The sequence below is a fragment of the Macaca fascicularis genome, chromosome 18 (genome assembly GCF_037993035.2).
Source record: "Macaca fascicularis isolate 582-1 chromosome 18, T2T-MFA8v1.1".
Taxonomy (NCBI): Eukaryota; Metazoa; Chordata; class Mammalia; order Primates; family Cercopithecidae; genus Macaca; species Macaca fascicularis.
The window spans coordinates 65,320,823-65,348,573 of NC_088392.1; the positions used below are offsets into that span (position 1 = coordinate 65,320,823).

Consider the following 27,751-nt stretch of genomic DNA (forward strand, 5'->3'; position numbering starts at 1 on the left):
GCCTAGATTCTACAAATAGTCTCAATCACATTTTAAATTTATACCAAGTCCCTATGTCCTGATTTATTTTAGGCCTAAACTATGTTCTTTTAAAGTCTTACAAATTTTTCAAATGCCCTTCATCTCTTCACTTACAAGTCAGCAAAGATGCATATAAAAACCTGAATTCTCAAAGCCGAAACTCATGTCATAAAAGAAATACTCTTACTTCACTGCTTATGGGAGCATAAATTGGTTTTAAAAACCTTTGGGCTCACACCTGTAAATCCTAACACTTTGGGAGGCCGAGGTGGGCAGAACACTTGAACTCAGGAGTTTGAGGCCAGCCTGGGCAACATGGCGGAACTCTGTCTCTACAAAAAATATAAAAATTATGCCGGGCATGGTGGCTCGCACCTATAGTCCCAGCTAACTTTGGAGGCTGAGGTGGGAGGATTGCTTGAGCCAAGATCGCACCTCTGTGCTCCAGCCTGCGCTGCAGAGGGAGACCCTATCTCAAAAACCAAACCAAAACACAACGAAACCTTTGCAAGAAATTTGGCTATATATCAAGAGTTTCAAAATTGCTCACACTTTTTGAAAATTCTACTTCTAAGAATTCTTTCTTCCTTTTATTATATTCCCATTTCATTTCAAAAAAGAATCTCAAGCAACCAGAACCTATCCTGAGAAAATAACCTAAAAAGTATAGAGAGATGTTCCCTGGACCACTCTTTATAATCGTGAAAAATATGAAAAACTAAAAGGAAATGAATGGTTAAATAAACTGTAGTATGGCACCTCAAATATTAAACAGCCACTAAACAGTATTTATCAAGCAGTTATAACAACACGAAAAAGTGCTTCTGTTTAATTAAGAAAAAAACAGGATACAAGGGTAAAGCATTGGGAAAAAACAAACTTTGCATAGAAAAAACAAAACAAAAACCAAAATATTGTCAGTTACATTTGATGGCAGAAAATGCCAGATTTTTCCCTTCAGTTCTTTTCTTTTCTGCAGTTTCCAAGTATTCTACATGTCTATTACTATTACGATGGAAAAAATACATAATAGTTATTATTTTCTAAAATCATGCATCTTTCCCTCTATTTTTTACAAATTGCATATACTAAAACTTGTGATGATTACTCACCTGTAGGCATAGATGTTGTGGGTGGCACTAGCTATTTTCTTATTCTCATACAATTTGGAAAGAACCATTTTCACCTTAAAAACAGCAATAACATAAATAAGTATGCTTTTCATATTTGCTCTGTAAATAAATGCTAGAAAAATACCTTAAAGTATGCTGTATTTAAAAAGCCACTCAAAGAGTCTACTATACTCTGAAAAAGTCATTTCCAAAGTTTCCTTCTCATTTTAGGGGCAGAAACTGGTACTCATAATTGATATAAAAATGACAGACCTGGTATTTTTGAGCACTAATTATCAACAAACATTTCGGTACTACTATGTCAAAGGGATAATTTGTTCCCCATGTAGGGAATTTTAAATGTATTATGTAAAACTTTTAAAAACTAGCTCTGAAATCTACCAAATGTATACATCTAATGTAGCAGGTGTACAATAATGGTATGTTCCAAATGTTATAAAACCACAGCTTTCTCTGGGAGTCAAGTAAGGTTCATAGAGGAGGTCACATGAGCCAGGTCTTACAAGTGGCAGTTCTTCTGTATCAGAAGGAAAGATGGGAAAGGAAGAAGACATTCCACACAGAGAACAGGGTTATATGCAAATACAGGGACTGGGTGACCAAATTTAGCAACTAAAAATACAGGACATCCAGTTAAATCTGAATTTTAGATAAACGACAAGTAATTTTTTTACTATAAGTACGTCCCATGCAATAATGTTTACCTGAAATTCAAATTTAACTAGGTATTCTGTATTTTATCTGGCAACCCTAGCAGGAACAAAAAAGAGAAAAGTTCAGGAAGCTTTACACAGCTTAACTTAGAGAATGAATGAGATGACAGAAGATGAGTCATGAATGATAAGCTAGGGCCATATTACAAAGGATCTGCGTAATAAGTTTAGATGTTCCCTTGTAGACATTGGAAATCAGCACACATTACATGTGCAAACGTGGATAAGAGAAAGAACAGTGATACATGGTCAGATTTTTCAGGAATGTTGTAACGTCAAGAAGTATGAAAGAAACACTGGTGGCAGGGAAGACTGAGGTAGAGTTGGGGACACCAATTTGGATCACAAATTGTGCAATCTTCTGTTTATCATTTTATAATCTTTCAGGTTCTCAAATTCTGATCAATAAAACAGACAATGACCTCTAAAATTGGTTTCAGCTCTCACAAATTATAATGCTGTAAATCTAAGTGACTATGATCAGAAACAGAAAGAGGATCCAGAATGAACAAATTCAGAATTAGAATGTCTCAGGAGGACCCTGGGAAGAAGATTTGACCAAGGGCCAGGGACAAAATAGGATTCCTGAGAGAAAAGACCAGAAGTCCGCACCAAAAGTTACGATCTTGACCACAGGTCAATGCAGAAAAGAACTTCCTCTTTCAGAGAGTGAAAGAGCCTGGTACGAAGAGCTGGAAGGCCAGGGCTTTAAAGAGCTTCAAGAGTAGAGTAGCTGCAAAGACCAGAGGAAGAGACTCATGCCTAAAACTCGCGGTAAATGAGACTTTTTAAAAAATGTAACTTTACAGGTAGTATTGAAATTGTCTCGTACATCAATAAGGTAAGCTGAGGTACATTATAGAAGCAAGGAAGAAGAAAAGGATTCTGCTGAAAGGAGAATAAGAAAGACAAAGACCTAGGAATAGTTTATGGCTGAAACTGCTCCCATTTATATCCGTGGGTGGAAATAAGGTCACTTAAGATCAAGAAGCACAAAGGAAAGTAAGTCAGGTAGGGAGGACTGGGTTTAGCCAGTCTATGCACTGTCCCCGGGAATGGACTTAGTTTCACAGAACTCCCATTCGACAGGACAAATAATTCTTTTCAACAAGATATTAAGCATCACAATTTTCTATAACACAATGAGTGTTTCTTATTTAAAGATTCATTAGAGGGTTAACCCTAATCAGAGTTTAGATACAATTTTGAAAGCAGTGACAGGCCTGGCTAGGTGGCTTATGCCTGTGATCCCAATACTTTAGATTGGGAGGCTGAGGCAGGAGGGCTGACTGAGTCCAGATTGAGACCAGCCTGGGCAACAAGGAGAGATACCATCTCAAAAAAAAAAGAAAGAAAGCAGAGACAAACAGAAACAAAACAAACCTTCCGTGATTCACAGTAATTTGGGAGTAGAAAAATGAACAAATAATTTTTATCTTATATGAAAATAAAACATAAAAGTGAAAATAAGGGCATTATTGCAAAATCATTTACCTGATACTTTAGGAAATTATCAAAATGAGCTAGACAAAGGAACGTTACCTGTTTGGGACAAACTACTGGAGCCAAGTGTGCCTGAAAAGTACTTCTTCGGTCTGTAATAGGAATGCCATGATCAATCGGAGGCAATTCTTCTACTTCTACTTCTAGAAATGTAGAAGAAACTTTATTTTTTAAAAAGCCTTACATTCAAATACTGAAAAAAATGAAATGGGGGTGGAGGGAGCTGGGAAAGAAATGTAAATTACATGGCAAATCAACTAAAATAACTATTAATCATTATCTACCAACATTAAATGTAAATTATAATTTTAAGTAAAAAGTTTCTAAGTATATTGTACATAAGATTAAAATATTTGATTTATAAATGATTTCCACCTGCCAAGGTTACCCAGGGAAAGCAGTGGGTTAGGACTAAAATCCTGTACTACTGCAGTCAGTAGTATAAGTAGGCACAACATCTAATATAATACATAATTTTTAAGAGTGGAAAGGGGTCCTGAAAACAAAGATTTATAGCTGCTAATATAAAACTTATTTATCAGTTTCACTGTAGTTAGACCTCTGAATCGGGAAAATATGAATTTATATTCTTTATATTGTGTAGCTATAATATAATGCCTTCTGCTAATATAACTGTTTATACTTCATATGATGGAATTAAATACATCAACAATACATCTAATTGGTCAATTCCATAAAGAGTATCATGATTTCCAGTTATTACACCTCTTAACAAGTTTAAGAATCATGGCTGGGCGTGGTGGCTCACGCCTGTAATCCCAACACTTTGGGAGGCTGAGGGGTGGATCATCTGAGTTCAGGAGTTCGAGACCAGCCTGGCCAACATGGTGAAACTCCTGTCTCTACTAAAATATAAAAATTAGCCGGGCATGGTGACATGAGCCTGTAATCCCAGTTACTCGGGAGGCTGAGGCAGGAAAATTGCTTGAACCTGGGAGGCAGAGATTGCAGTGAGCCAAGTTCGTGCCACTACACTCCAGCCTGGGCAGCAGAGAAAGACTCAGTCTCCAAAAAAAAATTAACCCTCAATTCTGTTGAGAGACTTAATCATCCTGGCTACTACTACCTGCCTCACTTAGGATGAAAAGTTATTCAAGACAAGAAAGTAGGTTTATGTAAGATGTTTTACACCTTCCCTCTGACACTGTCCTTTTCCTGAATTGATTTTTACCACTGTACTACCATAGTAATAAGTCAAATACAGTATTAGGGTCAATATGAACTACTGACCAATTGATAGTATTTATTTATGAGTATGATTTTTAACCTTTTTCTTTTCACGGTAGATCCTGTTTTCAAAAGAGATCATGTCAAATCCACACAGAAATAAATGATTAAAATGGGAGCTACTTAGGTTGAAGCATAAATGAGAGCCCTGAATGCTCCCCACTCTTTCATTTCCTCTTTGTTCCTTTCTACTAGTCCTGGACACCATTCAAAAGCCCTAAAACTCAGAACACCTTTTAAAAGCTACCGTGTAATGACATAGGAAACCCCTCACCTTCAAACAGAATGAATATTCCCCTGGTCTCTTATGTTTTCCTAAGAGGCTTAGGGAAACTAACCATAACATTCAAAATTGTAAAATAGTAAAATGAAATAGTATCACAGCAACTTATTTTTATGTTGACTACTACTCGATTATGAAACAAATTTGTTTAAACGAAACCAAGGCCAGGCGTGGTGGCTCACGCCTATAATCCCAGCACTTTGGGAGCATGAGGTGGGCAGGTCATTTGAGGTCAGGAGTTCTAGACCAGCCTGGCCAACACGGTGAAACCCAATCTCTACTAAAAATACAAAAATTAGCCAGGCATGGTGGCATATGCCAGTAATCCCAACTACTTAGGAGGCTGAGGCAGGAGAATCACTTGAACCTGGAAGGCAAGGCTGCAGTGAGCTGAGATCGTGCCACTGCACTCCAACTTGGGCGACAGAGCAAGACTCTATCTCAAAGAAAAAAAAAAAAAACTGAACTCAAGCTGGGCACAATGGTGCATTCTTAGAGTCTCAGCTACTTGGAGGCTGAGGTGAAAGGATCACTGGAGCCCAGGAGTTCAAGGACAACTTGGGCAACACAGCGAGACCTCGTCTCTCACAAAAAAAAAAAAACTCTTAAAGGTATTTTACCAGCTTTAATTTCAGGGGCTGCACTTTCAGTTAATATATTTGTACCTGTGAGCAGAGACTAAAATTTAATCCTGAGACATCAGGAAACAGCTAAGGATTTTAATACAGAAATATAAAAACATGATGTGAACAAAAACATTAATAGCTTTACTTAGTTTCAATTTCTTCGATCAGTAAATCAAAACTCTAGAAAGCAGGGGGAAAAGAGTAAATTTCCATTTATTTCTTACCATTCTGGTAAGACTTGGCAAACACCAAAATTGCCAACAGGCAGGAAAAAAATTAATCTTATCTGCAAATTAGTAACTCCTTCCTAAAATTTGAGAAAATTAGTAAATTTATCTATCACCTCAAAGAACAATACATAATACTACCAACCCACTCTCCACAAAAGAAATCAGTAAGTAACATTATACCTGTCCGAGTTTCACTGATATCAAAATCCAGTGCTTTAAGCGAACTTTCTGGCTGACATGCTAAAATGAGATCATCTTCACATTCAACATCTTCTTCTTCAGTTTTCTTCTTTACATCTGGGCCTATGTGAATATGAGACACAATTACTCTACAATGCAGATAAGAAACGATGCTGTTTTAAAAAATCACTGGGTCTTGGGTTTTTGTTTTGTTTTTTTTTTTTTTGAGATGGAGTCTCGCTCTGTCGCCCAGGCTAGAGTACAGTGGGGTGATCTCAGCTCACTGCAAGCTCCGCCTCCCGGGTTCACGCCATTCTCCTGCCTCAGTCTTCCGAGTAGCTGGAACTACAGGTGCCCACCACCACGCCCAGCTAATTTTTTGTATTTTTAGTAGAGACGGGGTTTCACCGTGTTAGCCTCGATCTCCTGACCTCATGATCCACCTGCCTCGGCCTCCCAAAGAGCTGGGATTACAGGCGTGAGCCACCGTGCCACACCCAGGTCTTGGGTTCTAAACACCATTCTTAATGGTAGGAACCAGCACTCAGCCCATAAGAGAACTGGTTGATTCCTGAGTTGGAGCAAGGAAATTATAAGATGAACCTGGAACGTTGTGTGGATCCACAAACTGGGAAATGCTCAAAAGGAGATGGGGCTTATAAAAAGAACACAGGAGCTAACCTGAAGGGGCCCTTAAAGGTCAAAGCTAGAACAATTTGAGCAACAACAACAAAAAAAATGATCTTATGGCATTTTAACCCATGGACTGAAATAATATACATGAGTCTATACTGATATAAATAATAAACAGATAAACAAATAAATACATAAATGGGGAGGACAGACATCCCTTCCTCATAATAGAATTCCAATTACTAAATGAAGAAGAAATGAAGAAAATAGAAAATCATCATCAGGCAAACACCACAGTAATAAATATTGTTGACAAGTTCCATGGATAGATGCTAAAATTAGTGGCTGAAAGTTTAAGGAGAAACAGGATATTAGCATAGCTTCAAAGTATCTCCCTCAAGCTACAAAGAGAAAGATAGTAACCGCAGTGGTTAATCTTACATGTCAACTTGGCTAGGCCACAGTACCCATATATTTGTTTACTTTTGTTTGACACAGTCTCATTCTGTCACCCAGGCTGGAGTATGGTGGTGCCATCTCAGCTCACTGCAACCTCCACCTCCCAGGGTTCAAGTGATTCTCCTGCCTCAACCTCCCAAGTAGCCACAATTACAGGCACACACCACCATGCCCGGCTAATTTTTGTATTTTTAGTAGAGATGGGGTTTCACTATGTTTGGCCACGCTGGTCCTGAATTCCTGACCTTAAGTGATCCACCCACCTCGGCCTCCTAAAGTGCTGGGATTACAGGTGCAAGCCACTGTGCCCAGCCTCAGTACCCATATATTTGGTTAAACACTATTCTAGATTTTTCTCTGAAGGTATTTTTTGGATGAGATTAATAATTAACTCAGTTACTTTGAGTAAAGCAGACTTTCTTCCATATGGGCCTCATCCAATCAGCTGACGGCCTTACCATGAAAAGACTGACCTCCCCAGAGGTCTTTTCTTGGTAGAAATTTTTCTACCCAGGAAGAGGAAATTTTTCCTCTTTCCCGAGAAGAGAAAATTTTTCCAGCAGACCATCTTTGTTTTCAAACCATAACATTCACTCTTCCCTGGATCCCCAGCCTGCCGGCCTATCCTGCAAATTTTGGACTTTCCACCTTCCACAACTGTATAAGCCAATTTCTTAAAATATATTTCTCTGTGTGTGTGTGTGTGTGTGTGTACATACACACATATATATACACGCATACATTCTATTGGTTCTGTTTCTCTGGAGAACCCTGACTACAGGATTTACAGTGGAGACATCTGGCAAACACCACCTTAACTGAGATATCAAGGTAAATATCACCAATAATAAGGCCTATGATACAGCACACACAGTGGCTCACACCTGTAATCCCAGCACTTTGGGAGATTGAGGCGGGAGCATCACTTGAGCATAGGAGTTTGAGACCAGCCTAGGCAACCTCGTCTGTACAAAAAATTTTAAAAGTAGCTGGGAGTACACCACCACTCCCTGCTACTTTTAAAATTTTTTGTACTCCCAGCTCTTTTTAAATTCTTTGTAGAGACAGGGTCTTCCTATGCTGGAGCTACACCCTATATCCCAGCTATATCCTCCAAGCCTGGGAGGATAGCTTGAGCCCGGGAGGTGGAGGCTACAGTGAGCCATGTGTTCATGCCACCACACTCCAGCCTGGGTGACAGAGCAATATTCAGTCTCAAAAATTAAAATTAAAATTAAAAATAAGGCATATAGGCCAGGCATGGTGGCTCACGCCTATAATCTCAGCACTTTGGGAGGCCGAGGCGGGCGGATCACTTGAGGTCAGGAGTTCAAGATCAGCCTGGCCAACATGGTGGAACTCCATCTCTACTAAAAACACACAAAAAATTAGCCAGGCATGGCGACAGGCGCATGTGATCCCAGTTCCTCGGGAGGCTGAGGCAGGAGAATCACTTAAACCCAGGTGGCAGGGGCTGCAGTGAGCCAAGACTGTGCCACTGCACTCCAGCCTGGGTGACAGAGCGAAATTGTTTCAAAAAATAAAAAAAAAAGCATATGATATAAATTCCTTGATACGTTGCACTATGAAAGACGCAACAGCATTTTTTTAGTATTCTTGCCAAAAATGGCTAATCTCACTCCAAGCGTGAGAAAACACTGGACAAACCCAAATTCAGGGGCATTCTACAAAAAAACTATCAGTAGTCTTCGTTAAGTGTCAAGGTTATAAAAGTCAAGGAAACACTGAGTAACTGTTTACAGACTAAAGGAGAGTAAAGAGACACAACAATGGAATACAATGTAGAATCCTAGACAAGATCCTACAACAGCAGAAAGGATACTGGTAAGTTTGTAAAATCTGAATAAGCTCCTTAGTTTAGTTAATAATACCACACCAGTGTCAGTTTTCTGCTCTTGATAACTGTATGATGGTTATATAGGATGTTAACAGGAAATCAGGGTAAAGGATATAAAAGAGCCCTTCATACCATTTTTCTAACTTTTCTGTAAGTTTAAAATTAGTTCAAAAGTTTTAGAAATTGTAAACAGCTGTGTATAATCAGTTCAAAATCAGAATTTCTATGCTGAAACAATATATAAATAATAACGAATAAACCTGCACTGAAGATTAACAGTGAAACCAGAATGAATCACTTAACAAGTAAATGACTAGCAGAAGAGACTTCCCATGAGCTATTCTGATCACTAGCTCTTTTTCTTCTTAGTTCTTCAGAATTGTTAAGCCTTCCACTTTATTACGAAGTCTACAAAAACAATTTTAAAGAAAATAATCCAAACAAAAAAATTTCTAAAAATTCAAAATCATGAATTATACAACACAAATCAGTAACTCCAAAAGTTAAGGAGTGGTTAAACTATATTATGGATACAGGTAAGGAAAAATATTATTTTATTTTTTTTTTTAATTTATTTTATTTTTTTTTTTGGAGACTGAGTCACACTCTGTCACCCAGGCTGGAGTACAGTGGGGCCATCTCAGCTCACTGTAACCTCCACCTCCCAGGTTCAAGCAATTCTCCTGCCTCAGTCTCCCGAGTAGCTGGGATTACAGGCACCTGTCACCAAGCCCAGCTAGTTTCTATATTTTTAGTAGAGATGGGGTTTTACCATGTTGGCCAGATTGGTCTCAAACTCCTGACCTCAAGTGATCTGCCTGCCTCAGCCTCCCAAAGTGGTAGGATTACAGACATGAGCCACTGTACCCAGAAAAAAATGTCATTTTTAAGATCAATTATTAAAATTTCCTAAGAGTTAAGTGATACAAAAGTTTTCAGAGTCCTAATTTTTTACTATAATACATTCCATTTCTGTAATCCATCTCTAGAAAGGCAGATTGACAAATAACTTGTTTTTGGAATTCTGAGAATACTTTTCTCATAGATGCCCTGAAATGCTACAAAATCAGAACATGGATCATAAAAAGTTGAAGAAAATACTTGGAGAAAGATTGTTATACAGACAATATCTTCATGTCATTTATCTCTTTTTTTTAATGTTTGTGGATACTTAACAGGTGTATATATTTATGGGACACATGAGATATTTTGATACAGGCATGCAACGTGTCATAATCATACCATAGAGAACCGAGTGTCTATCCTTATCTCTCTGATTTTAATAGAAGCAGTAAAAATACTTGCACTCATAGAAAAATGGTAAAAGGGCTCTAAAAAAAGATATACTGCTATCAACTTTACACTGACTTTGCCAAAGGAGTCCTAAATAGTTTCCCGTAAATAGCTTTCTAAAAAATTAGTAAGTAAACTACCAGGTTCTGTTTTTCTTTTCTTTTCTTCTTCTTTTTTTGGAGACAGGATCTCACCCTGCACCCAGGCTGGAGTGCAGTGGCATGATCATAGCTCACTGCAGCCTTGATCTTTCAGGCTCAAGCAATCCTCCCACCTCGACCTCCCAAAGTGCTGGGATTACAGGCCCAAGTTCTTTTGTAATCCCTCTTTTTCTCATATTAAAAACAATTCTAGCAATTGTTTAACAAGAACATCCTATTTGGAAATAACATGTTAAATAGAGTTATTTCACCCTCTCAAAGGCCTTTGTGGTAAGTGAAACAAAGACTAGCAAGTGAAGTAAGAGGAAACACTGAAAACCTCCATGTTGTTCATCTACTTAAATGATTCAATAGAAGATTAATAATAGAGCAAAATATAAATGTTCAGATGTTTTAAAATTAGTAGTAATGGCTGCCTAACAATGGGAATACTAAAAACCACTGAACTGTACACTTTAAAAGGGTAATTACGACATATAAATTATATCTCAATAAAAAATTCAACTGCAAAGTTAATTTCTATATCCTAATATTGGTCACTGTGCTTCCCAAAATTCTTTTTCTATAAACACTAGACTCATTTGAAATTAATATCTCAGCTGGATACAGCGGCTCATGCCTGTAATCCCAGCACTTTGGGAAGCCAAGGCAGGTGGATCATTTGAGGTCAGGAGTTCAAGACCAGCCTGGCCAACATGGTGAAACCCTGTCTCTCCTAAAAAGACAAAAATTAGCCAGGCGTGTTGTTATACGCCTGTAATCCCAGCTACTTGGGAGGCTGAGGGAGGAGAATTGCTTGAACCTGGGAGGCACAGGTTGCAGTGAGCCGAGATCGTACCACTGCACTCCAGCCTGGGTGATGAACTGAGACTCTGTCTCAAAAAAAAGAAAGAAAGAAAGAAATATCTCATTTATGTAGTCTAATAATTCATGAGGAAAGTTACAAAGTTCACACTACCTTAACTATAGTCAAAGAGAACAGAAATTTTCGATCCAAGTTCTTTCACCATAAAATTCTACTTCTATAAAAGTATACAGGAGTCTTCTTTATCTGCAAGGGATATGTTCTAAGACCCTGCAGTGGATGCCTCGAAGCACAGATAGTACTGAGTCCTATATATGCTGTTTTTTCCTATATATACATATCTATGATAAAGTTTATTTTATAAATTAGTCACAGTAAGAGATGAACAACAATAATTAAAACCAAAATAGGCCAATTATAACAACATACTTTGAGGCCAGGCGCAGTGGCTGATGCCTGTAATCTCAGCCCTTTGGAAGGCTGAGGCAGGCAGATCATGAGGTCAGGAGATCGAGACCATCCTGCCTAACATGGTGAAATCCCGTCTCTACTAAAAATACAAAAAAAAATTAGCCGGGCGTGGTGGCGGGCACCTGTAGTCCCAGCTACTGCGGAGGCTGAGGCAGGAGAATGATGTGAACCCGGGAGGCGGAGGTTGCAGTGAGCCGAGATCACGCCACTGCACTCCAGCCTGGGCAACAGAGCAAGACTCTGTCTCAAAAAAAAAAAAAAAAACATATATATATATATGTGTGTGTGTATATATATATATTGCACTGCACTTACCCTTCTTGTGATGATGTAAAATTATAAATGCCTATGTGATGAGATGAAGTGATAGAATGGCACAGCCCAAGATTTCATAATATTTTCAGAATGGCACACAATTTAAAACTTATGAATTATTTCTGGAAACTTCCATTTAATATTTTCAGACAACAGTTGACCACAGGTAACTGAAATCATGGAAAGTGAAATCTCAGATAAGGAGGAATACTATAATATGAAATCAAAGACGCTAAACCTTATAGAAAGAAATAACTATAATTACATAAGTAATGAAACTTTTCAGAGAAACTTGGATTTTATAATATACAAACCTTAAACCAGAATACAGATTTTCATATTAAATTTCAATTAGAGTATCTACATAAAAATGTAATTATAAGTTAAAAGACTATTGATAGTATTTTTCAATCCTACCTGGTTCTGTCATCTGAGATTTTTGTATTAGAACATCTCTTATTTTCTCCACCCACAGGTAAAGAATACTTTCACCGATATTCTGTCTAAACAAAATTCAGGGAAAACAAAATTTGTTATTTCAAAAATCATCTTCTCAAATTCAAGAAGATATTGACATTTACAATCAAAGACATTATAAACAATCTAACCATTTCTTTTTTAAAATAATTTATAAAAACCTGGGGTTTATCAACATTTGTGTCTGAGTATTTAATACAGGTTATAGCAACCTTAAAAATTCCAGTCGACTCCAAAATTAACATGGCTAACTTTAAAATAAGCAGAAGAGTGGTAACTAAAGAGGGGAATAAACATTTCCAAACTAGATGGATTAGAGAAATATAAATGTGACTTAGTTTCTGTAAGTGGATACAATCTTTCAGTATGATCATTGCTTGATTTTTTTAAACTTTTTAAAGAATTTCAAACCACTTATTTGGTACCCTTATCCTTTAGTATACTTATCTCAACAACAAAGAATGCAAAGCATATGGGGAACTCCTTCAGGGAGTCAATTTACAAGATCTAAAAGACAATTCAACAATTTTATATTCATATCTTGTTTCTGACAAAACATTCTATTGCCTAATATTCTATTGCCTAAATAAATATTCTATTGCCTAAATTGATAAATTTTGGTTCCAAATGATATTTGGTTGTCCCGGGTAACGAAATCCATCTCAAAGGATCACTGAGAAAAAGAATGTGTCACGGGTTTTGAAGTCATGTCCATAGTTATGTTAAATGATGGCAACAGCAATAAAATAAAGGCCCAAGCGTCTGCTCTTTAGAGAAAGACACTAACTGTAGATAAGTATGGTATGTGTTTAAAGATATCACCACACTACTATACAGCAACACTTCACCTCTTTCCTCTAACAGTTTCCCTTGAAACCATTATCTCTCTTTATTACTATCCATCAGCACCCACCGAAACTTTCAAAACAAGCAGACAGAAAAAAACAACGTTTTCAAATAATTCTGTACCCTCAAATCCTCCCCATCACACCCCACATCACTACAATTCCTAGTACTAAAACTAAATACTTGTATTGGTTGATATAACAGTAAAGCTATTCACTAAAATGCACTAAGCTGTGTAAAGTTAAACTAATCATTTGATCTGAGTTTCCATCACCTAATTTTCAATATTATAAGCTGGAAGAGATGCTTTTTAAAATAAGAACAGTCCAGGGCCGGGTGTAGTGTAATCAAAGCACTCTGGGGGGGCCAGGGTGGGCAGATCACCTAAGCTCAGGAGTTCGAGACCAGCCTGGGCAACATGGCAAAATCCCTTCTCTACAAAAAAAATACAAAAATTAGCCAGATGTGGTGGTGCCTGTAATCCCAGCTACTCAGGAAGCTGAGGTGGGAGGACTGCTTGAGCCTGGGAGGTGGAGGTTGCAGTGAGTGGAGATCGTGCCACTGCACTCCAGCCTGGGCAACAGAAAAAGACTCCTTCTCAAAAACAAACAAACAAAAAAAAACAAAAAACAGAAAACAAACAAAAAAAAACCAGCCAGATGTGGTTGCTCACACCTATACTCTTAGCACTGTAGGAAGATAGCTTAAAACCAAGAGTTTGAGACCAGCCTGGGCAACAAAGCGAGGCTCCGTTTCTGCAAGAAATTCAAAAACTTAGCCAGGCACAGTGATGGGTGCTCGTAATCCCAGCTACTTAGGAGGCTGAGGTGGAAGGATCACTTGAACCCGGAAGCTTGGAGGCTGAAGTGAGCTATGATTGTGACACTGCACTCCAGCCTGGGCAACACAGCAAGACTCAAAAAACTAAAAAAAAAAAAAATTTAAAGAATAAAAAAAAGATAGCTGCTAGTTTAATGCTGACAATATGATCCCCTTTCTACAGATGAGAAAACAGACACAAAGAGATGCCACTATTTTAAAAACTGACTCCAAAAGTCTGACTGAAACAGCCTTAACCTCAGCTAGACTAAACTTTATATGGGCCCATTCCTGACTCTAGGACCTTACCTCCCTTTTCTTAGAGCATTTTCTTTACAGAACTTGTCATTGTAAATTCCTTCTCTGTCTCTTTGAGATATATGTAAATCGTTTTACAGAAAACTTTAATTGGTTTTACAACCCAGGAAATGTCTTTCTCAAGGACCTGGGAACCATCCCTTTGAAACACATCATCAAAGAAGACATTGCCCTTATCTTCCAGTCTCTGTGGAAGTACAGGAGGCTAACTTCAATGGGTACGTATTAGTAAACGCACATGGCCTACTTACAAAGAGAAATATTTGCAGACTCAACAATGACTTAATATGCCCAACACACCCGATTAATGGTCCCACATAATATCTTTCAGTACTTTTGCACTAGCTCATCCCGGCCCTTAAAAACCCATCTGCCTTTTGTTTCAGAGGAGTTGAGTTTACACTTGGTTCTGGCCTCTTTCCCTTATTGCAGGGGCCTTGAATACAGTCTTCCTTGTCTGTTTAACTTTATCCAATGTAATTTTTGATTCAAGAAGCCTCACTCACCAACATTAAAACCTAAGATTCCATGATGCATCAAAAGGTGAAGAGATGTAGAAAATTTCAAAAATTATCTTCTTGGATTCTAAATTAAATATTGCTATAATAGAAATTCACAAAATCAAATACTATAAAAAACTTGTAATCCTTTTCATTTTATCTTAAATAGTATCATATTCTAAGTATTTTAAATGTATTTACTTTTTGTTTTATCAAAATATTTTCATTTATTCAAAATATTCATATGCAAAATATTTAAATAAAAATTAAGGGCTGGGCACAATAGCTCATGCCTGTAATTTCAACATTTTGACATGCAGAGGCAGATAGATCACACGAGGCCAGGAATTTCAGATAAGTCTGGGCAAGGTAGCGAGACCCTTTCTTTACAAAAAAAAAAAAAAAAAAATTAGCCAGTGGTGGCACACCTATAAACCCAGACACTCAGGAGGCTAAGGCAGGAGGAACACTTGGGCCCAGGAGGTCAAGGTTGCAGTGAACTACGATCATGCCACTGCACTCCAGCCTAGGCAACAGAGAGAGACCCCATCTCAGGAAAAAAAAAAAGTAGGTACAATAACCAAACTAACCTACATCTAATCAATCACCAAATCCTAGCTTATATATATATATATATTTTTTGAGACGGAGTTTTGCTCTTGTTGCCCAGGTTGCAGTGCAATGGCGCGATCTCAGCTCACTGCAACCTCTGCCTCCTGGGTTCAGGTGATTCTCCTGCCTCAGCCTCCCAAGTAGCTGGGATTATAGGCATGCGCCACCACATCTGGATAATTTTGCATTTTTAGTAGAGATGGGGTTTCTCCATGTTGGTCAGGCTGGTCTCTCTCAAACCCCTGACCTCAGGTGATTTGCCTGCCTCAGGCTCCCAAAGTGCTGGGATTACAGGCATGAGCCACTGCGCCTGGCCAATATATTTTTAAGTATCTCTTTAACTGACCTTCTTCTCCATTCGTATTCTTGTTGCCTTAATAAAGGCCTCCACTATATCCCTCCTGAGTTACTGACTGCTCTTCTAAAGAGTCTCTTCTTCACAGACTTACTTTTTATTTATTTATTTTTGAGACAGTGTCTCACCCTATCATCCAGACTGGAGTGCAGTGACTTCACTTCGACCTCCTGGACTCCAGTGATCCTTCTACCTCAGCCTTCCAAGTAGCTGGGATTACAGGCACGCCCCATCATATCCAGTTAATTTTTATTTTTTAAATTTCTATAGAGATGCGGAAGGTCTCACAAAGCTGCCCAGGCTGGTCTCAAACTTCTAGCTTCAAGCAATCCTCCCACATTGGCTTCCGAAAATGCTGGGATTACAAACAAAAGCTACCACACTTGGCTCATGTTTAATTTCTAAAAACCTGTATTTTTCCCTTGCTGCCCTCTGCTGGAATTATATGGAAAATATGATTAAAAGTTGTCACAAAGGCCAGGCGCAGTGGCTCATGCCTGTAATCCCAGCACTTTGGGAGGCCGAGGCAGGTGGATCACTTGAGGTCAGAAGTTCAAAACCAGCCTGGACAAAATGCTGAAACCCCATCTCTATTAAAAATACAAAAATTAGCCAGGTGTACAGGCGCTCACCTGTAATCTCAGCTACTCAGGAGGCTGAGGCATGAAAATTGCTTGAACCTGGGAGGCAGAGGTTGCAGTAAGCTGAAATCGCGCCACTGCACTCCAGCCTGGGCAATAGAGCGAGACTCAGTCTCAGAAAAAAAAAAAAAAAAAAGTTGTCACATAAAAGTTTTAAAAATAAATCCAGGTGTGATGGTATGTGCCTATAGTCCCAGCTACTTGGGAGGCTGAAGCAGGAGGATCACTTGAGGCTTGAGCCCAGGAGTTCAAGGCTAGCTTGGGCAATACAGTGAGGCCCTATTTAAAAAAAAAAAAAAAGTTTTACAAGTAAGATGTGTATTTCTATTTAGACTACATGTGTGAAAATAATAATCACTGGACCAAGGTTATTCGAGCACATTTAATAAACAAGACACCATATCCCACCATTAGAACAAACTATAATTTCTGACACTTCCTAAGTCTCAAATAGCTCAAGTGAACTAGTTAAAGAGAAAAGGAAAGTTGTGTCCTGTGGGAAGGTATCTTTTAGTAAAAGGAGGATGTTTGGGATAGGGGATAGGCAGGTGAAGAGCCACTTCTGAGTGTATGACATTGTACCCGGGTAAGAAAAAACGCTAACTGATGAATGTGATTAACATGATGGAAGTTAAATGTGGAAAGATTTCCAAGGAGGAAGTGGTCAATATCACCAAAAGTTAGGTAAGAGCTGAAAAATGGCCACTACATGAACAATTCTGGTGTTAATGGTGAACAAATCCGCAGTATACTGATCTTATTCTATTCGGGGGCTGGGGGTAGTGGGCAGATAAATTGGCAAATAAGAGAGGATTATAGAAAGAAGTTTGTTGGGGGCACAGAAGTTGGAGTGGCCAATAATGTTAGGGAGAGATCTCAGAAAACATTTAATTAAGGAAATACTTATACTTCCGCCAAGCACGATGGAATCACTAAATGGGGACCCAAGAAAGACCATACTTGCTCTAGGCAGGAATAAGTAGAATGGATTCCACAACAACTTACCATTTTCTAATTAAATATTTTGGAAGGAAAAGAAACCTGGCCTGGATCCCAGGGACACAAAGAGGGACTGTCACTGTACCAAATGGAGTGGCCACCTAGAACATATAATACAATCCTTACTAGATCCTGGATTACAGTAAAACTGATATTCCAGAACATTATTTATTTTACTAAATTATTTCATTAAAATTAATCTAAATCATAGTTATATCTTCTCTAGACAACTGCATTAGCCCCCTAACTCATGTCCCACATCTACTCTTGCTACCTTCCAAACACTACTTCAAACAGAAATAGAATGATCTTATTTATTTATTTATTTATTTATTTATTTTTGAGACAGAGTTTTTGCTCTCGTTGCCTAGGCTAGAGTGCAGTGGCGCAACCTCGGCTCACTGCAACCTCCGCCTTCCAGTTTCAAGCGATTCTCCTGCCTCAGCCTCCCAAGTAGCTGGGATTACAGGCGCCTGCCACCATGCCCAACTAATGTGTTTGTATTTTTAGTAGAGACGGGGTTTCACCGTGTTGGTCAGGCTGGTCTTGAACCGCGGTCCTCATGATCCACCTGCCTCAGCCACTCAAAGTGCTGGGTTTACAGGTGTGAGCCATCACACTGGCCCTAGAATGCTCTTTTTTAAATGAAAATATTATCATGGCCAGACACAGTGGCTTAAACCTGTGTCTCTGCACCTTGGGAGGCCAAGGCAGAACTGCTTGAGGCCAGGAGTTTGAGACCACCTGGACAACAAACCAAGGCTCCATCTCTACAAAAAAATAATTTTTAAAAAAATTAGCTGAAGGCAGAGCATGGTGACTCGTGCCTGTAATCCTAGCACTTTGGGAGGCCAAGGTGGGTGGATCATTTGAGGTCAGGAGTTCGAGACCAGCCTGGCCAACAGGGTGAAACCCTGCCTCTACTAAAAATACAAACATTGGCTGTGCGTGATGGCAGGCGCCTATAGTCCCAGTTACTCGGGAGGCTGAGGCTGAAGAATTGCTTGAACCCGAGAGGCAGAGGTTGCAGTGAGCAGAGATCACACCACTGCACTCCAGCCTGGGCGACAGAGCAAGACTCCATCTCAAAAAAAATTTTTTTTTAATTATTTAATTAAAAAAAATAAAATTAGCTGGGCATGGTGGCATGTATCTATAGCCCCAGCTACTCGGGAGGCTGAGGTGGGAGAAATCGCTTGAACCTCGGAGGTCAAGACTGCAGTGAGTCACTATTGTGCCACTGCACTCCAGCCTGGGCAAGAGAGCAAGAACCTGTCTCAAAAAAACAGAGAAAATCTTATCACGGCACCCTACTACCTAAAACCCTTCTCTACTTCCAACTATTCTTAGTATAAAGACAGAATCTTTAACATAACCTACAAAACTCTGGAGGACCTGTCTTGTCTACCTCTCCAGGTCCTTTTCCTACCATATTCCCTCCATCTCATCCTGTCTCTTACCACTGCATATCACCATCACTGTTTCCTACAACGTGCCAAGCTCCCTGACACCAAGCCTTGTGCTGTGGCCTCTCACTGGAATTATCATTCCCTAATTAACTCTGCTTTTAAGTCAAACAAGCCATCCCTCACCTCCTAGACTATGTCAGGTCTTGTTTCAAATTCAATTAGTCTGGCATATCTTCCTTTCATAGAACTTACCACAGCTATTGTTATATTCATTTTTTACAATGTTATAAGTAATACCTCTCCCCCACCAGAAATTCTAACTGCCATGATAAAGGGCACTTCTGTTCATGCTAGCCATACCTGCAACCAGGATCTAGTACAGTGCCTGCCATGTAATATTTATTGAATGAAGGAATGAACGAAAAATATAGCCCATCAAGAGATTCTGAGTCTTATGGCCTAATACAAGGGAAATTACCACTCAAGGTACATAGACATTTAATACATAATTACACTTAGGATTCTGTTATCAATTTCATTCTACATAGCCTATGAAAATACCAAATCAAGAGCAGTATCTCTGAATTTACTTTCACAGTTGGCTAAGTGTTTTTTTTAATTAAGATCCTTTTAGCAAATAATTTTTTTTAATTTATTGAGCTTGAGATGGGGGTCTCACTGTATTGCCCAGGCTAGTCTTGAACTCCTGGGTTCAAGCAATCCTCCCATCTCAACCTCCTGAATAGCTGGGATTACAAGCCTATGCCATCGTACCCAGCTTGGCTAAGTGTTTTTTATAGTTATTAGCTCTAAATGTTGCTGTATTTTTGTATCTAAGTAGAAGCTATCAAATGTATATATAAAATTATATAACTAACTTTTCAAGGTCTCTTCAAGTGAGTTCTTTTTGTTAAAGCAGAAGTAGCTTTAAAAAGTTTAGAAAGGTTCTCACAAAGGGTTCACAGGTTCAACAAAAGCCCACAATACAATCACTAACAGAATTATTTTTTAAAAATTACCTGTCACTTACATATATATTTCCTCGAGGCTATTTGATAAATCCGCGCGTTCTTGCCCTTTAAGCCAAGGAGCACTAAGATTAAATAAAACAATTAAGAAGATTATTCAAGAATTATGTTTATATCTCAAATTACTGATTACATCACAAACAGGGCTTTAAAAAATTATTTTCATAAAACGGTCTTATATTTGTATAAATCTATATAGTCACAAAATGCTTTAATTAGCATTAATTCATTCAGCCTTCCCAAGAAACCATGACAAAACCCACACCAAAATTACTCTGTTTTAATGGTTTAAAAATTGGCCAGGCGCGATGGCTCATGCTTATAATCCCATCACTTTGGGAGGCCAAGGCAGGTGGATCACGAGGTCAGGAGATCAAGACCATCCTGGCTAACATGGTGAAACTCCGTCTCTACCAAAAATACAAAAATTAGCTAGGCACAGTAGTGGGCACCTCTAGTCCCAGCTACTCAGGAGGCTGAGGCAGGAGAATGGCATGAACCCGGGAGGTGGAGCTTGCATGAGCCAAGCACGCCTCCGCACTCCAGCCTGGGAGACCGACAGAGCAGGACTCCATCTCATAAAAAAAAAAAAAAAAAAAAAAATTTCTGAAAAGGATATTTATGTTTACAAGCATTCTATATCTATCATTTGCAATAAATAAAAATAAAAATTTACAGAACCATTATTAACAGTAAGCATTAATGCTATGGTTTTAAAATATGTGCACAAAAAAACTAATAGGTAAAAATTCTAGTAATTGAGTTTTTTTTTTTTTTTAAGGCTAATTAAGTGAAGCAGTGGGAGTGAAGAAACAAAGTAATCTAACCAGTTGTGATCAATTACTGGTTATAAATCAATTACTGGTCTACAATCAGACCAGCCTAGTAATTGAGTTTATGCAATTCTGTTCCCAAGGGTTTATACATATTACTGGGTGACGGGGCCAAGGTAGATGAAATATCACTTGCATCAACAGGTCATGACTCATAAAAGATTAAGCTTGGGCTTCTAAGAAGATGGTTCGTCAACATCAATGGGGAAAGGGGCAGGTAGAAACACCAGAAGCATCATAAGTAACTCCTGGAAGGCACGCAGTCTTACATGTACATCAAGGAACTGTGGTTAGGTCAGGAGAACTAGGTTTGGAGAAACTCTAACGGCCAAGGTTTCTAGATTACTAGGCTCAAGAGGAAGGTTTCCTTCCTCATCTCTAAAGACAATTCTGCAGCTACTTCACCTCTACGAACCTTGTGATTCTCTTTCATACAAAGTGGCATATTCCACTGTTTTATAGAATTTAATTTTTATTTAAATGCTCTATACCAAACTCAAAAGGTATTTTTAATTTCTATATACATTTTAATAAGAAAGATATTTCCCGTAAATGCAAAGTACAGTATAAACATCTTTCAAAATATAATCTTTTTATAGCAATATAAATGTAGAAATACAGCTTACTTCAACTGGTAGATAGGTGGAGCTGTACCTGGGTATTCATTTGGCAGCATCACCTACAACGCAGGTTCAAAAACATCTGTTTACACTTCATCAAGGTTCAAAAGTAACCATATTTACAAAGCTAGCAACCGGACAAAAAGGGCAAGGAGGATAGAGGTGAAAGGAAAACGAAAACTGAAATATGGACATTATACCCTGACCCCAAGTGGATGGAGTGGCATTATAATATTTTCTGGGCACTTTTCAGTATTTCAAAAGAAATACTACAAAAATCCTAGGAAACACTATTAACTATATGAAACAGCTAACATACAATAGAGAACCATACACATACTTCTTTTCAAATCAGTATTATAAAAACAAACACTGGCAAAAACTGTTTTGCCTCCTTTATGCTGAAAGTACATACAAGCAGTCATCAAAGATTAAGCACTAAGAAAAGCCATAGCTGACCTTTTCATTTATTTTATCCTAATTACAACTGATAATTGATCATTGATTCTCAATTAATAAAGAAATGAGTGTCTCCTCTACCAGTCATCTACATTATTAACCTCTCCTTCCTTTTAAATGTTAGGCATCTTTCCAGGTTTGGACCCTTTCCTGTTAGATGAAGAGAATAATGAAGGGAAGAAAAACTACAGTCTCTCAAGGGTACATTAACACTTCTAAATGATTAAAAGCACTGGATTAGAAAGATTGAAACCATCAATCAATGTATGATTTGTAAGTGATCTGAGATGTAACTGCCCACGTGTTTCACCATTGACAAAAGCCAACAACAATTTAGAAAACAACACAAATAATCACTAGAATACAGAAGTCAACCATATAGTTAATATTGTAACTGAAAGATGGCTGCAGGGAAGGGGGAAAAAGTACCTGCAAGCAAAGCGTCCATTTGGGGTCATCTATATCGTCGCTAATTCTAATACAAAATATTTTGGCACAGTCGTCAATGACACACCATTCCTCGCCATAAATGGCTGCCATTGCTTCAATTTCCTCATTCTGAAAGAAATTGATGTTTTAAAAAGTCAACAAATGTACATATCTTAAAATCCTATTCTTACTACTTTATAAGGTATTCGCATTCAACATTACCAGCATAGATAAAAGATTCCTAGACGAGCCTTACCAGGGCAAATGTTTCTTAAGAGCAGGTCACCGTGTTCTACTCTCTGGGTGGTTGCTAGGCGCTACTCCAATGACTGGAGCCAGGCTTGCTACTGCGTTACTGTGCTTTTGGCCACTACTGAGCCAAAATGTAATATATATGCACTCCCATACTTTGTAATGACCATTCACACATGAAAAGATAAACCTATCTTCTCTGTTCCACCTTCTCTTTTTTAACAGGTAATCTCCACCCGACTCCTACCTCCAATAGCTCTGCCCCACATTATCTGTGTACTCCTCCTGGGTGTCTCACTGGTTCTTTCGAATGAAATTTTGTGTGGCGGGGAGGGGATACACAAGGACTGGATGGGTGGGTGGGTGGTAATCAAACCCTTAAAACATTTCATAAATTATTCTTTGGGCTTGGGGTTAAAACAGAAAAATAACTGGAGGACCTAAAGGGAAAAGATGGGAAGCAAAGCATCCATTCGACTTCGCAGCATTTCATTTTGTACTCACAGCCCTGTAAGAAAAGACATATGATCGCCCACGTGAACAAGGCACAGGGAAAGCTCGATGCCAAGGACCAGAAGGAGTGAGATTCGGTGGGCTCTCGGGGACGTGCAGGGTCTGGGCTATCGCCCATTTTGCAAAGGGGGAAACCCGAATTCTTAAGTGATTTGTCCAAGATGACCCGGCGGCGGCAGGGTGGGGAGCGAAACCCTGGTTTTTGCCTTCGGCCCAGAGCTGCTTAGTCGCGTGTTAATGGTTGACGAGGACACCGTCCGAGACAGGCCCAGCCCGTGACCGCCGAGGAGCTGCCGGCCTAAGAGCGCTCGCCGAGGGGAAGCGCCGGAAAAATGGAACGCGGTGGAGCAAATGGCGTGGCCGGTGCTGGCGGAACCCGGAGCTGCCCCGGGCGGAGTGCCCCTCGGCTGAGGAGGACTGGGGTGGCGAGGCGAGCCCGAGCCGAGCCTGGAGAGTCAGCACCCCGCCGGGGCCTCACCTGCCTCTGGTCGCTCCCTGCGTCCCCCTCAGCCATGTGGCCCAGGGACCGGCCCTGCAGCCGCCGCCTGCCAGGTCCGGAGCGCGGGGGCGGGGCGCTGCGGCTGCGAGCCGAGAGCTGGCTGCGGCGCGGCCGGACCCGGAACCGCAACCCTGCCACGCCGCGCAGCCGGCATCTGCTTCCGGGTTGCGGGCCGAACGATGCAAGGGGCTCCGGGCTCCCGGGTTTGTTGTGGGGTTCTCCGTTGGGGCCTCGCTCCCGCCTTTCCACTTTCCCGTAGGGCAAAGACACAGGGAAAGCCGGCCCTCCGGAGTTGCTGCGGGAGGCTTTCTTGGCTCTGTCTCCTGGGAATGTGCCGGGGCGGGGGGCTTTCGCTTGCCCATTGCGGCCTTGGCGCCATCGGAACGCCCAGGAGACTTTGGGGAGTCATTTACCGCCGCGTCCCGGGAAGGGACTCAAACCTCAGTCCACAGCCCCAGACTCGTCTTTACGTTCCCAGGCAAAGGTTTTGTGTGTTTGTTTTTAACATGTTTCAAGTTTTGTCGGATTTTGGCAAAGTTAGGTGTGATTCACCAAAACTGGAGAACAGAGAAGGCTGGCAGTAGTTTTGAAAGCGTGAGGAGAAACCTTATTCTCCCATTCACTGTTGTATTGCGATCGTTTTCTTTAGTCTCCTTGAATATTGTGGGGGCAACTTTTGTGCGAGATAGTAGTTATGCCAGTCAACTAGAGCATTGATTCATTTTCCCAAAATATGAATCAGTTTGCCATTACTTCCTCGCCGATAACACACGTTCCATGACATTCTAATACTTTGGTTATGAATTATATCAACCACCTTATTCAAGACACCTCAATCGGGCAGTCATTCTCTTGATTGCAAGGCATCCTTGCTTGCTTCACTTTTCTTCACACATAATACACAAAAACTCAAAATACTACATCTTTCTTCCTTAATCATGGGTATTTTTCTGGCCCCCTTTAAAACTGTTCTCTTAAGATAAATCATTGTACAGAAAAATAAAACTCTTCTCAGAGTTAGGAGTTCAACACCTGTAGAGAATTCCACTTACAATGAGTATAAGCCTTGTGGATTTATTAATTCCACAGACATTTATTAGGCTCTTACTGTGCTAAACATGGGAGATGCAAAATCATATGTCATACATTGCCTTTAAGGGGCTAAGATGTGAAGGGAACAAAAGTAAACCTGAACCAGAAGTACAGTAATGAATCTCTTAAAGATTGGATAAGTGCTGAGAAATTTACCCTTAGGCGGTTTCGTCGTGATAGTGTGAACTTCATAGAATAATATACTTTACACAGACTTGGATGGTGTAGCCTGCTACTTATCTGGGCTATGTATCACCTGTTGCTCCTAAGCTACAAATCTGTACAGCATGTTACTGTACCGAATAGGCAGTTGTAACACATGGTATTTATGTATCTAAACAAAGAAAAGGTACAGTACAAATATGGTAGTACAAATGCCGTAAGGTATGGTAGTACAAATACCGTATTACAAATACGGTATTGGACATGCAAGTGGTGTTATGAGACCACTGTCATATATTTGGTCCATCAGCATAAGTCACTGTAACCTCCTGGGCTCAAGCAATCTTCCTGCCTCAGTTCCCCTAGTAGCTAAGACTATAGGCATGTGCCACCATACCCAGCTATTTGTTTTTATATTTGGTAGAGTTGGGGGTCTCACTGTTGCTCAGACTGGTCCCAAATGCCTAGCCTCAAATGATCCGCCCTCCTCAATCTCCCAAAGCACTAAGTTTACAGGTGTGAGCCACCACACCCATCCCTGAACTCTTTCTTCACTGACTTTTTCATATTTCTTACAGCTTATGCAAACATAGTGGTTTTCACACTTTTTAAAAGGCCGTGGAACCTTTTCTTCAATGAAAGTTTATGTAAAACAAATTTGTTCTGGCTGAAATGAAAATAGGACTGATTGTTCTGGCTGAAGTGGAAATAGGACTGAAGTCCCAAGTACTTAGCGGTACTCCCTCCCTCCCCACAGCCCCACTAAAACTTTAAAACCCAAGTTTGAAAAACGCCACGTTAAAACTTAACCTTCTAAACAAAGCACAATATATTCAATTAGTTACACATAGTACCTCTATTCTAACCACATATCGTAGCAACCCAGACCATCTTCTACAGATTACACCCATGATTTTCTATTATTAATTCCTATTTCCTCAAAGCTACAACCTTTTAAGTCTTCTTTTGAGCTCAAATTCTAAATGGAAATGGCTCTTTCTGCCAAAGGGAACAGAAAAAACCCTCCCCATTTCTGTGGCCAGCATTAGCATGTAGCCAATACAGAGAACCCTGAATAAGGCCCCGAACTTGGACATGCAAGGAGCCCTTTGAAAAGAGAAGAAGTAATTTAAAGTAACAAGTGTAGTAGTCAACCTACATTTTGAAGAATGTGCTGGAAAAATGCAAGATGGTATAGACAATTCAGTTGCAAAAGACTACTTGGTGTAAACCTTGAGCAGTTTCCTAAGCAGAGACTGAGAATACTCTGCAAATAAAAACACAGTCCTGGATCCAAGACGGGGTCTCTAAGACAGATTCCAGTGATGTACACATCCATTTACTCAAATGGTTACTGGCTGTCTCCCTTAAACTCAGTATGTTCACAACTGAACTCAATCACTTTTTCCTAAACTTATTCCTTTTTCTATATTCCTCAGTTCAATAATTGGCAACCCTTGGACCCTTGCATCCATAATTGTCCAAGATGAAAATTGGAAGACATACTATACTATACTCTTCATTCCTTACCTCCATACCCAGGCAGCAAGTTCTGATGACTCTGATTTCTTGATATCCCTTGTATTCCTCATATGCTCCTTCCTAATCTTACTGATTCCATCTGGACCTTCTTCAAGTTATCCTCCTCTCTCGCCTCTGCCAAAGTAATCAAACTGTGTAAGTCTGATAATGTCTCCTCCCTTGAAATCCTTTAGTTGCTCCCCCTTGCTTTCGTGATAACACTTAAACGCCTTAACTCACAAGATATGTTCCTGGTCATCTCTGTAATTTCATCTCTCGTTGTTTCAGCCATAACAGCTTAATCTACTTAAGCATTCTTTGAAGAAAGAAATCCATGGCTTCTGGAAAGTATGAAACTGCTGTTTTATGCAGTAGACACAATATAGGGAATTGAGCCAAGATATGCAAAGGGGTCAGGATGATAACTGCACAAATCTTCAGGCAATCAGGAGGAGATGCACATCCCCAAATCCCTGAGAACTCACACCTAGAAGATAAATTTATGATAACTGGCTGCACCAAACTTTCTATGTAGGGTGGATTTTGGAGGCCAATATTGATAGGAGGGGCTTGAAACGTTTTGCTTAAAATTAAGAAACATACTGTCCATGCCAAATAATTGGAGGGGGAAAAGGAGATGATTGACATCATAGAGGGTCAAAGCCCTCTCTTGGCACCAAAAACGAATGCACATATGCAGGTGATACAGAGATAATCATAAAGGGATTGTACAAGTAGTATGACAAGAAGGGCTTGACAGCTGTGATTTTACACAAGGAGGAATGAGTTATTTGAATGGCAAAAATCTAACCTAGAATTGTGTATATCTGTTTTCCACAGAATTGCCTGGCACATCAGGGGTGAGGCATTAAACCTGCGAAGAGTTCTCAATAACCCACTTAGATACCCTGAATAAGATGCTTTCAAGTATTCTCTAGGCCCTTGCTACTTAAAGTGAGGTCTGTGGACCAACAGCATGTTATCCGAGGGCTTGTTAGAAATACAGAAACATAGGCCCCACTTCAGACTTACTGAATCTGCATTTTAATGAGATTCCCAGGTGATTTGTATGCACATTAAATTTTGAGACTCTTGTGTGATGACCGAGAAAAAGCACCTCTTCAATCTTAGCGGGAAGAGTAATTGACTGAGGGCTTCAGCTGCTGGGCTCAGAGATCTATTGCTATGCTTGCACTGAAACCACGTTTTTCCTGGGCAGCTCTCAGGCAAGAGTATGGCACAGTTACTCAGTAGGCCTACTTTTGGGAGACAGGATTCCTCTGATGGGGTGCTTGGGCTCCATACCTTGCTGAACTTTCCTTAGAAAAATGCCACACAACCTTCCTCTACTTCTTCTTTTTATTTTTTATTTCTTAGAGACAGGATCTCACTCTGTCACCTGGGCTGGAGTGCAGTGGTGGGAATCATAGCTCAC

General features: G+C 39.7%; 1 protein-coding gene across 10 annotated transcripts in view; it reads right to left on the reverse strand.

Annotated features, from left to right (window-relative positions):
* IMPACT (impact RWD domain protein) overlaps window positions 1-23,616 on the reverse strand; it is a 30,823-nt gene extending 7,207 nt beyond the window's left edge. The window contains exons 1-8 of one of the 10 annotated variants that reach the window (XM_074022709.1): window positions 23,521-23,616; window positions 22,278-22,406; window positions 21,396-21,448; window positions 19,939-20,001; window positions 12,350-12,431; window positions 5,938-6,060; window positions 3,410-3,513; window positions 1,134-1,207 (exon numbers count right to left, since the gene is read on the reverse strand). In XM_074022709.1, coding sequence (XP_073878810.1) covers window positions 1,134-1,207; window positions 3,410-3,513; window positions 5,938-6,060; window positions 12,350-12,362 — 314 coding nt within the window. In that variant the 5' untranslated portion in view covers window positions 12,363-12,431; window positions 19,939-20,001; window positions 21,396-21,448; window positions 22,278-22,406; window positions 23,521-23,616. Of the gene's footprint in view, window positions 1-1,133; window positions 1,208-3,409; window positions 3,532-5,937; window positions 6,061-12,349; window positions 12,436-19,927; window positions 20,002-21,395; window positions 21,449-22,277; window positions 22,407-22,533 lie in introns of all 10 variants that reach the window. The other 9 variants (XM_074022708.1, XM_005587004.4, XM_065533981.1 and 6 more) reach the window with 9 other exon arrangements.
* Window positions 23,617-27,751: the final 4,135 nt, after the last annotated feature.